Below are 11,903 nucleotides of genomic sequence, written 5' to 3'. Positions count from 1 at the left end.
CCTGATCAGCCTTTGCAGGAGATCCTTGTGTACACAGCCCTCATCTGTAGATGTACCTCAAACCTTCGTCCTGGGCCATCTCTCTTCTCTCTCCACATTCTTCGCCCTGGGCAAGCTTCTCCTCATCCACATCCGCAATTATCATCTCTCTATCGACAACTTCTCATCTTCATCTCTAGCCCAGACCTCCACGCCACGTCCAAACCCAGGTTTCCAAGAACCTTCTCAACATCTGCACATGGTGACTGTAAGGCATTTCAAGCTCAAGATGTCTCATGTAGAATATATACTTTCACCTCTCTGTCCACATCCTCCTCTCCTCAATCAAACCACCCCCGTCTCAGTCCTCTTCCAGTTTTTTCTATCTCAGTGAAAGATACTGCCTACTTGTTTGCACAGAAACCTCAAGGTCCATTCTGACATTGCCTCTTCCTTCCCCTCACATTCCAACACACCTCTGTGACAACTTTAGTTCCTGATTAACTCTGGGAACCTTCCACTGCTCTCCAACTCCACTGCCACCAGCAGCCCCCCGCCCTACCCCCCCACCCCTCCCCCACCACTTCACCCCCTCCCCCGCCCCCAACACACACACTGTTCTTCTCCCTGGATGCCTGCCTGCACTCCTAACCCTGGCTTGTCTTCCCACATCTACTCATACCCGCCAGACACACTCCACTCTCCACTGGGCAGGCACACAGGTCACAGTAAAATTCAGATTTCATCCTGTACCTCTTGGGCTTACACCGTCAATGGCTTCCAATGGCTCTTAGGATGGAGAAAAAAAACCTGATGTGCCCAATCCTTCACATGGAGTCTGCCCTCTGCCCACCTTCTGCACTCCCCAGTCATCCTGCTCTCCCTCTGGGCCATGCTACAAAGGCCTTTTCTTGTCTATTCTCTCAGCTGTACCTTCTGCCCTAGGCCCTTTGCACAGGTTCTTCCCTCTGCTCAGGTTTCTTCTCCCCGACTCTCCCTTACACATAGTTCTGGTTTCCTCATAACCATCAATTTCTCAGGGAATCCTTCCCTAACTCCCAAGAAAAAAATAGATCCCTCCTTCCTGTTATATGCTTTCACAATAATAGCACACACGCACACACAGAGTGCTATTGTTCAGAGCTCCTCCAAGCATTTCTGCTGAGAATTCATTTACTCCTTATGACAACCCAATGAAGTAGAAATTATAATTATCTCCATTGTACAGATAAAGAAACTGAGTCACAGCGAAGTTATATAACTTGCCCAAAGTCACCTAATGAGGCAAAGCCAGAATTTGAACCCAGGCAGTGTGACTCCAGTGCAGCTTTTAAACACTGTATTATTACATAAGAAAACACTATCTTTTTCCTTCTGGCACTTACCTGCTGTTTGTAACACTGTATTGTATGACTATTAGTCTCCTCCTTTAGACTGTAAGCTCTATAGGAGTAGAGACTATTCCATCCCCAGTGGTAGGTGCTTAATAAATATTTGCTCAAGAAAATGGGAAATATTGAATGTGTACAGACACATAACATTTTCCACTCAAGTTCAAGACAAACATAAGCATATACCTGGACCTCCTAGGGTTAGGGACTCCTGCACTGGTAAGAAACATGCTGCCATCAGATTCTCAATGGGTCCATGAAGTTAAGAACAGCTGACTCTAACATTCTCCAGCCTACCTCCCCTTTTCCCTGCCAACCTTCCCTCAACAACTACAACAGCCTCACATTTAGTATTAATAGCATGTGCTTTGGTTTTTAGCAATCTTTTAAAAACACAAAACAGGGTCAACCTCCTTTGAAAAGCCAGTCAGAGACTATCTAATGCCCTCAGAGCAAAGTCCAAACTCCGTTCGGGGTGGGGGTATGGCAGACCTTGTCTACTTCTTCATCCTCATGGGCCCTCATTTGTTCCCTCTTCCCCACCCCACCCCACCTCGACAGCCCGGCAGCGCAGACTGGGAGTTCTGGGTTTAGGGTTCCCAGGCAATAGCAGGGTGTTTTCTCATGCCTAGACTCATGCAGTGCCCTCTGCCAGTCCTCTCCTTTGCACCCAGCAATTTCAGGTGTCTTTATGCCTCAGCTTAGATATCTCTTTGGGGTTTGGTGCCCCTCCTTGGGGCGCCCATAGGCCGCATCTGTCGCTGACAATGCACACTAGTTATTGAACTATAGTTGCTTGGTTACGGACAGTCGTCTCTGTGAGCTTTGAGGGCAACCGCCATGTATTATGCATCTTCTGAATCCCCCTAGCCCAGCCCGGTGCTAGCCCAAGTTACAGTGCTTACTACAGATTTGTTTAATTAGCGAATGAATGAATGAATAACCTGACAACTCGTGTCTGGTTCATGGGCACCAAAAACCGTGTGAAATGGATAAACGAGCAGGTAATGGCAGTACGAAGTTCGGATCTAGAGAAAGATCCAGATTAGGGAGTTCAGAGACGAGTAAAACGCAGACCCAGCCATCAGAGAATTAACAAGGAAGACAAATCTCTTCAAGGAGCCAGCCAGAAGGATTAAAAGAGTCATTCCTGTCACGGCCGGGCCCGGGGGCGGGTCCCTGTCTAGCCCCGCCTGCTCAGCGCCAATGGGCGGTCTTGTTGCCCACGAGTCTCCGCCCCTTTCGCTTTGAGGGGCGGGGCCGGTCACTCCTGGAGAGGAGACTACGTTTCCCGGCGCGCCGCGCGGCCGGAGCCAAAGAGGAGCCGGAAGTGGGGCGCGCGAGGTCTTAGGGCGCCAGGGAAGTGGCAGGCGGGGACTGAGGCGGGGCGTGCAGGTAGCCGGCCGGCCGGGGGTCGCGGGCATGGCCGAGGCCAGGAAGCGGCGGGAGCTACTTCCCCTGATCTACCACCATCTGCTGCGGGCTGGCTATGTGCGTGCGGCGCGGGAAGTGAAGGAGCAGAGCGGCCAGGTAAGCGTTCGTGGGCCGTGTGCGAGGGCCGCGTGCAAGATGTGGAGATCAGAGGCCCGCTCCGCGTCCCCAGGCGACCCGGCGGGCGCCCGGAGCCGGGTCCCGCAGTGCTCGGCGGCGCGGGCCAGGGGTACCAGAGGAGCCGCAATCTCTGCCTCCCCACTGCGACTTCAGTTCCCCTGGGCCTCACTTGCCTCATCTGTGCAGTGGGTTGGGCCAGAAAGTGTGCTCGCAGGGGCCGAACTTTGTAATTCCCGCGTCCCTTACCTCCACCCCCTTCCTGGTAGCGGGTGTTTTAAGTTTCCTAAGTCTCCCGCCACGTGGCTAGGCGCAGCGCGGCCCCCCTGGGACGAGGAGGTTGCTGCGAGTCTCGGGAGTGGATTGCAACCAGCCCCTCGGGGGAACGCCGGGAGAAGGGACCCCACGGCCCCTTAGTTGAGCTGGAACTCAGGCCTTTAGCGATTGCCTGTACTGAGACGGACAGCTTTGGGAGTCGAACTCGTGGTACAGTCATTTCTTACTTGGTTGATTAATCCGGCACTCGGGGCGCTTCCTGGTGTTCGAATGGTGTCTGGTTCATGGGCACCAAAAACCGTGTGAAATGGATAAACGAGCAGTACGAAGTGATGGTGAGCACCGTGTCCCAGCCCTCCTGGAGCTTACACTCTAGTAAGGTAGACAAATCAAAGAATCACAAAAGTAACTATATGCTTAGCACTACAATAAGTGTTAAGAATGAGAGGGATGGGCCCGGCACAGTAGCTCTATAATCCCAGATTACAGAGCTACAGATTACGCCTGTAATCCCAGCACTTAGGGAGGCTGAGGTGGGTAGATCACTTGAGGTCAGGAGTTCGAGACCAGCCTGGCCAACATGGTGAAATCCCGTCTCTACTAAAAAAATACAAAAATTAGCCGGGCGTGTTGGCACACGCCTGTAATCCTGGCTACTCATGTGACTGAGGCACTAGAATTGCTTGAACCCCGGAGGCAGAGGTTGCAGTGAGCCAAGACTGTGCCACTGCACTCCAGCCTGGGTGATAAAGCCAGACTCCATCTCAAAAAAAAAAAAAAGAGAGAGACGGATGGCAGATTGCCCTGGTCAGGAATAGCTGAGGTGTAAATGCCTTCTGGTAGGAGGGAACTTGTGTACACACTGGCCTCAAGAAAGTCCACTCTCTTGAGCCCAGGAGTTTGAGGATACAGTATGAGCCATGATCATGCCACCACACTCCAGCCTGGGCAACAGAGCAAGACACTGTCTCAAAAAAAAATTTTAAGTCCATAGCAGGCCAGGTGCCGTAGCTCACGCCTGTAATCCCAGCACTTTGGGAGGCCGAGGCAGGCAGATCACTTGAGGCCAGGCGTTCAAAACCAGCCTGACCAACGTGGTGAAACCCTGTCTCTACTAAAAATGCAAAAATTAGCCAGACATGGTGGCGTGCACCCGCAGTCCCAGTTACTCAGGAGGCTGAGGCAGGAGAATCACTTGAACCCAGGAGGCAGAGGTTGCAGTGAGCTGAGGTTGAGCCACTGCACCTCATCCTGGGCGACAAAGCGAGACTGTCTGAAAAGAAAAAAAAAAAAATTGTCCATAGTGGCTGAAGTGTGGAGTACAACGGCCAGATGCTCCTGGGGAGATGGAGGCAGGGGCTGGCTGGAGTGGTCTGGTGGGCAGTTTGATCTTCCTTGGAAAAGCAGTGGTAAACCAATGGAGAGTTTTGAGCTGGTAAGAGGGTATCCTGAGTAGTCAGATCCCTTTGCCCTATGGTGTATGTAGGCTCTGTTCCTAATGCTTGCTCACAGAACCTCCTGGAGGGACTAAAGGGTGATGGGCCCTAAGATGTTATCTATGCTTTTCCCACTCTCTGAACCTCACTTGCTCTTCCTACTGCAGTTATAGTACTTCACAGATAAGGGGAGCAGGAGATAGTACCCATCTTCATTGGAGCAAAAATATCCTGCCCTCGTGGAGCACACATTCTAGTAGGAGCAGACAGGTGACAAATAGAAAAAGTTTAATAAGTTAGTGATATAGTGTATCCAGTGATGGTTGGTGCTTACTGTAAAATAAGGCAGGCAAGGGGGATAAGGGATGTCCGAGTTCAGTTATAAGTAGGGCAGTCAGGAAAGTCTCATTGAGAAGGTGTCATTTGGGCAGAGACCTGAAGGAAATGAGGGAGTAAGCTATGTAGTTAACAGGGGAGAGAACATTCCAGACAACAAGAATAGCAAGGCCCTGTTAGAGGCAGAGTGGCTTGACACATTTGAGGACAGCAAGGAGGACACTTTGCCTGAGGTGGAGCAGAGGGAAACTGACTTTGAAGTCCTAGTGTTACCAGCTCACTGCTGGGCACTGACAGATGGTCTTGTTCAAACCAGATAGCAGCCTACAAGGTGGGTATTGCTGTTGCCCCATATTAAGAAGAAGAAACCTGAAGTTTGAAGAGGTGACGAGATTAGTTCAGTCCACCCATGCCCCACGTTGCTTAGCCTCATTGGAGTGCTTGATATCCTGGCTTCTTGACATTTACAGAGACAGTGGTGGGCCCTCTGGCCTCTGCTCCAAAGGCCTGGATTCCACCTGGTTCTGTCTGCTTCCACCAAGGTACTAGTACCATTTGAGCCCAGTCTTTTCCCTGCAGACTAGTGGACTGTAGTTATGCCACCTGGATGCCTCCGGTGTCTGGGCTGTGGTTCAAGCTTTGGGAAGATTGGCTGGCCAGGTCTTTGAAAGCTTTTTTAAAGGTCAAAGGTGGGAAAAAACCTGTCTCATAGCCTCTAGGCATGGATAGTGCCAGAGAGACTGGGAGCTGGATAGATGCTAGCTTGGAACATTCCAACTCTGGCCTTTCAAAAGGGCCTCTCACCATGTTGTCTTAAAAGGTTTTAGCTGGGATTAGTTGTCCATCTTATCTCTGGAAGGTTTTGGACAGAAACGGCAGGGCCAAGCAGACATACTTCCCAGAGCATGTCGGGTTCAGAGAGAATGGGAAAAGCATAGATAACGTCTTAGGGCCCATCACCCTTTTTTTAAAGAAAGGATTTTGCTCTGTTGCCCAGGCTGAAGTACAGTGGCGCGAGCATGGCTCCCCGCGGCCTCGATATCCTGGGCTCAAGTGATCCTCCCACCTCAGCCTTCTGAGTAGGTGGGACCACCAGTGCCTGCCACCAATCTCAGCTAATTTTTACATTTTTTTGTAGAGACAGTCTCACTATGTTGCCCAGACTAGTCTTGAATTCCTGGGCTCAAGTGATCTTCCTGCCTCAGCCTCCCAAAGTGCTGAGATTACAGGTATGAGCCACCATGCCCAGCCAAAAAGACCCTCTTCTGAACCACCTGTCTGTGCAAGTCATGAGTTTGGGGAGAGTTGGGCCCAAGGAGGATCCTTACTGTGCTGGGGGTTAATTGTGGCTTTCTCTTTACCTCTCTGCAGAAGTGTTTCCTGGCTCAACCCGTAACCCTTCTGGACATCTATACACACTGGCAACAGTAAGTGGTGGGGCCAACAGGGTGGAGTAGGGACACCTCAAGCAACTCAGCGTGGAATAAGCTGGGATACCTGTCTGGTCTAAGATCTGTCCCCGTAGCCCACTCTGGGCACCACTATTGCCTCCAGAAAGCCAGCTCACATCACATGGATGGGTATTTCTGTGTGGATATCTGGTAGTGGGAGGGCACATTGAGAGCTGTGATCTCTTAACAAGAGCTTCTCACCAGCCTGTTATTCAGTGGACCAACAAATGTTTATTGAGCACCTCCTGAAAGCCAAGTCCTATTCTTAGTATGCAAATATTGTCACGAGTGAGACAGACATGGTTCCTTCTTTCAAGCAGCTGACATCGTAGCCAAGGAGGTAGGCATGAGTCAAAGAATGAAGCAAATGAATGTTAAATTACAGTGGTAGTAAGGATTACAAAAGAGAGGAACCTGTTGTCACAGCCACATAAATCGGTAAGCCTGGCTTCATTTGGGGGTCCAGGGGAAGCTTCCCTGAGGTGATCTTTGACTTGAGAACTGCAGGAATTGGAGGAGTGAACTATGCAGTAGGTAGAGAGCGGCAGGTGGAACATACCTGCCAGTGGAAATTGCTCATGCTAAGTCCTGTGGCTGGTGGACAGTACAGATGGGGCTAGGTTATCGCATGGATAGCCACGCGTGGGCTGCTTATCCATGGTGAGGAATTTTGTCTTTATCCAAGAGCAGTGGGGCCATGGTAGGGTGAAAAAGTGAGGAGATCACTCTGCACCATGGTGAGACTGGTCGGGCCATGGACACCATCATCCAGGCAAGAGCTGATGGAGCTTGACACAGGGAGAATGGGGTACACAGTGGATTCCCAAGAATCTTAGGGATGAAACCAGGGCCTGTGGATGGGTGGGAGAGGAAGTATCTGATTAACTCCACGTCTGGCTTGTATACCCATGCATAGAGCTTGAAGGGAACCCAGTTTGGAGGGGAAGGACTTCAATGACATGTTGAGTGTGAGATGCCTTTTAAACATATAAAATTTAAGTACTCTTCAAGGAAGGGGGAATCATCCAAGGATGTACCAACAGAGGAATGGTTAGAAAATGGAGAGAGTAGTTGTGTCATCTTCATGCACTGGCCCGACCACAGCTGACTAAGGGAGTGAAGGATGTGCAGACACATCCCATGAGGCATAGTAGAGAGTACTGAATTGCCTTGGATGGAAAGGAGGCAGGAGAGGGGTGTGAGGGACCACTGCACATCTTTGAGGACCAAGAATAGTGCGTTCTCTGAGGCCCTGGAGACAGAAGCAGGCCCCAAATATACCTGCTTCAGGAAGACAGGTTTCAGCTTCTGAGTGTAACAACATCAGAGCTATCTAAAAATGAGATAGGCTACGGTGGAAGTGGTGAGCTCCCTGTCATTAGAGGTGTGTAAACAAAGGCAGAAATGGTGTGGAAGGGATTACAGCCTCTGGTGGAGAGCTAAGATCATTGAAAACCCTGCCAGCCCTCAGTTCTTGGCTGTCCTCTGCTGCTAAGGAGAGCTTAGAGTACAGGTTACAGCCCACACTTCCTCACCCTGACTTGCCCAGATGTGTGGGTGTTATTCGTAGTACTTCCTTCCCCCAGAAAACTGATTCAGTGAGCTGCTCTGCACACTTTTCCCTGCCACTGGCCCCTTCTATGGGTGAGGGGTGCTGAGTGTGGGACAAGGACCTCAAACCCACCGAAGGCAGCGTAGCCTAGAAATTCCCTGCAGAGTTCAAACCCAGCAACTAGCTGTGTGTATGACCTTGAGTGGATTTCTTGGCCTCCCTGAGTCTGTGTCTTCACCTATAAAATGAAAATAATGATGGCAATTATCTCATTGCATTGTGAGGGTTAGACACAGTGGTCCATATAAAGTGCTAAAACTACTGGTTGGAAGCTCCCCACTTCCTACACCGCCCCCCCCCCCCCACCCAGTATTTATTGAGCACCTACAACAACCCAGGCAATATTCTTGATATAACTACAACAACCCAGGCAATATTCTTGAACAAACCAGAGAAAAATCCCTGCTCAGCATATTTGTTGGGGGAAAAGAGGCAGAATAAATTGATACACGTAAAAATGAAACCTGTTTTTAAAGGAGAATCCTGACAAGTGGTTTTCATGGGAACAAGAGACCCGAGTGTCACATGGCAAACCATAATAGAACAGAGTCCATCGTGGCTGGGAAACCTGGGGCCTGGACAGTGACTCCCTGGGATAGGGGTCAACGGGCGTGAGACTTGAAAGTCCAGGGGCCCAGCCACCTAGGTGCTTATCCTACCCATGCCCCAGACTCACTTTGCCACGAGCAAGTCACTTAGCTGTGCAGTTTTTGAGACACGTGCGAGGCTCTGAGGATACTGTAGTGAGCTGCCAGCTGCCCCCCTCCCTGGGCCTTTCTGTGTAGGGGAGGAGTCTAGGAAGTAAGTAAAATAACAGGAGATAGAGAAAAGCTCTGAAGAAAATGAAACAGGATCACAGGGCAGAGCATGCCTTGGGGGAAGGGCGCAATCATCGAGGGCTTCTCTGGGGAGGCAACATTAAAGTTGAGACGTGAAGGACAAGGACCTGGGCAGAGTCTTCCAAGAAAGCACAGTCCACACAGCACGTTCTGCAGGAGGAAGAGCCTGGGCGGTTCTGTGAGGTACCTGCGTGGGTCAGCCCCTATCACTTAAAGACTGGTAGCTGCTGCAGCTGTTATATAACATTATCCAGCATTCCTGATTATTTTAAAGACTAATCAAGAATTGTAAAAGCACTTTATGAAGTGAGTGAAAATGCAGAATACAAAATTGTGTCTATACTGTGTTTTCACCACTGTTTAGATTCTATGCACATTGCCTTGAAGAGCTGGAAGGATGTGGGAAGGTCTAGTCAAATCTTGTGGAGTTGTTCTGTCACCCAGTTGGTATAGATAGTCACCCTTGTCCTGCAGAACCTCAGAGCTTGGTCGGAAGCGGAAGGCAGAGGAAGATGTGGCACTGCAAGCTAAGAAGACCCGTGTGTCAGACCCCATTAGCACCTCAGAAAGCTCGGAAGAGGAGGAGGAAGCAGAAGCCGAAACCGCCAAAGCCAGTAAGAGCCTTGCAGCTTTGGGAACAGGCTATGGAATACTGATTGTTCTAGGGTAGAGTCTACCTCCAGCTTCTTCTCTTATCACTGGAAGACCTAAAAGACCCTGGGGAGAAAATTGGGAGGGCACCACCTATCTTTGGCGGTATTTGAGCCCTTCCTCTGTGCCAGGCATTGTATCTCCAGGCTCTGGGGATGCAAGTCCAAACCAAAACAACCAGATGGATCCTTCCAGTCTCGTTTGGTGTACGGGGCCCAGGAGCTGCCCTGTTACAGGCTCCCAGGTGATTCTTATTAGCTGGAAAGAAGACACATGTTCAGAAGTACTGCTGGAGGGATTTCAGAAGGCACCTAGCGGACACATTTTCTGTGTGACCTGTGGGATGCTTCAGGAATTGCTGACCTTCATGTTTTTAGAATTGTACCCATTAGCACTGGAAGGCTGTACTAGGTACTGGTTTTACACCGTTTGCAGGAGTAACTCAGTCAAAGCTTTTATAGCCCCTTCTTCCCCTAAGGTCCCAGGGCTCCTTGTACTTTCCCCAACAGCAGCCATAACTCTACAGAGGAATTGCCGTGTCTCCTGTGCATCGTATTATCTTCTTTTGCTTACATATAAGACAAATCTCTTAATACTTACTTTTTATTTTTCAAGACGAGGTCTCGCCATGTTGCCCAGGCTGGTCTTGAACTCCTGAGCTCAAGCAGTCCTCCTGCCTTAATGTCTTAAGTAGCTGGACTTACATGTACATACCACCATGCCCAGCTTCCTGAGCCTGCTTTTAAAGTGTTTGAGATCATACTGGATATATCTTTTATTTTATTTTATTTATTTATTTTTTTTTTTTGAGACGGAGTCTCGCTCTGTCGCCCAGGCTGGAGTGCAGTGGCTGGATCTCAGCTCACTGCAAGCTCCGCCTCCCGGGTTTACGCCATTCTCCTGCCTCAGCCTCCCAAATAGCTGGGACTACAGGCGCCTGCCACCTCGCCCGGCTAGTTTTTTTGTATTTTTTAGTAGAGACGGGGTTTCACCATGTTAGCCAGGATGGTCTCGATCTCCTGACCTCGTGATCCGCCCGTCTCGGCCTCCCAAAGTGCTGGGATTACAGGCTTGAGCCACCGCGCCCGGCTATTTTTTTTTTTTTGAGATGGAGTTTCACTCTTGTCACCTAGGCTGGAATACAATTGCATGATGTCAGCTCAGAGCAACCCCCACCCCCTGGGTTCAAGTGATTCTCCTGCCTCAGCCTCCCGAGTAGCTGGGACTACAGGCGTGCACCACTACTCCCAGCTAATTTTGTGGGTTTTTGTTTTTTTTTTTCAGTAGAGACAGGGTTTCACGATGTTAGCCAGACTAGTCTCAAACTCCTGACCTCAGGTGATCCGCCCACCTTGGCCTCCCAAAGGGCTGGGATTACAGGCATGAGCCACTGCGCCCTGGATATAGATTATATATCGCTTAATTTTACATTATAAATGCAAAACGAGCTCACTTTGAATTGCAGAAGAATGTATAGAAGAAAAATTAAAGATTTCTTGTTCTCCTACCCTGTTCCCCATCATTCCTAAGTGCATCTCCTGGTAGGCAGCCTTTAAAACTTCCTCCTTTGCCTCTATAGTCATTCAAACATGTATTCATACATGCATATATGTAGACCTGCATGCTATTTGAAACACAAATGGTAAAATTTCATACTGATTGACTATTTGGTATTAATCAATTTTATAAGCTATGATAATGTAAGTGTAATTACATTTTTTTTGTTGTTGTTTGGGGCTTTTTTTGAGATGAGGACTTGCCATGTTGCCTAGACTGGAACGCCTAACCTCAAGTGATCCTCCTGCCTCAGCCTCCCGAGTATGTAATTTTATTTTTTAAAAACTCTTCATTGGGTTGGGCATGGTGGCTTATACTGGTAATCCCAGCACTTTGGGAGGTCGAGGTAGAAGGATCACTTGAGCCCAGGAGTTGCAGACCAGCCTGGGCAACATGGCAAAACCCTGTCTCTACAAAAAATTTAAAATTTAGCCGGGCATGGTGGCATGTGCCTATAGTTTCAGCTGCCTGGGAGGCCTGAGGTGGGAGGATTACTTGAGCCCAGGAGGTCAAGGCTGCAGTGAGCCATGACCATGCCACTGCACTCCAGCCTGGGCAACAAAGCAAGACTGTTTCAAAAAAAAAAAAAGGAAGGAGTCCTCTTTGGCATCCTGAGCAACATAGTGAGACCCCATCTCTGCGAAAAATAAGAAAATTAGCTGGGCGTGCTGGCATATGCACTGGTAGTCCCAGCTACTCAGGAGGCTGAGGTAGGAGGATCACGTGAGCCCAGGCATTGGATGTTGCAGTGAGCTGTGAATGTGCCACCGTACTCCAGCCTGGGCAGCAGAGCAAGACCCTGTCTCAAAAAAATTTTTAAAAGGGTC

The 11,903-nt window shown here is 49.6% G+C and overlaps 1 protein-coding gene across 10 annotated transcripts in view; it reads left to right on the top strand.

Annotated features, from left to right (window-relative positions):
- Positions 1-2,691: 2,691 nt before the first annotated feature.
- TCOF1 (treacle ribosome biogenesis factor 1) overlaps positions 2,692-11,903 on the top strand; it is a 43,401-nt gene continuing 34,189 nt past the window's right edge. For all 10 annotated transcript variants that reach the window (XR_002734694.2, XR_002734692.2, XR_002734693.2 and 7 more), the window contains exons 1-3: positions 2,692-2,900; positions 6,338-6,393; positions 9,343-9,482. Coding sequence is in view for 7 of the 10 variants with exons in the window: in XM_023226978.2 (XP_023082746.2) it covers positions 2,793-2,900; positions 6,338-6,393; positions 9,343-9,482 (304 nt within the window). In the remaining 3 variants the exon portion in view is untranslated. The remainder of the gene's footprint in view (positions 2,901-6,337; positions 6,394-9,342; positions 9,483-11,903) is intronic.

Source organism: Piliocolobus tephrosceles, chromosome 4 (genome assembly GCF_002776525.5).
Source record: "Piliocolobus tephrosceles isolate RC106 chromosome 4, ASM277652v3, whole genome shotgun sequence".
NCBI lineage: Eukaryota > Metazoa > Chordata > Mammalia > Primates > Cercopithecidae > Piliocolobus > Piliocolobus tephrosceles.
The sequence above is the reverse complement of the archived record's forward strand: the minus strand, read 5'-3'. Positions and strand labels throughout refer to the sequence as shown.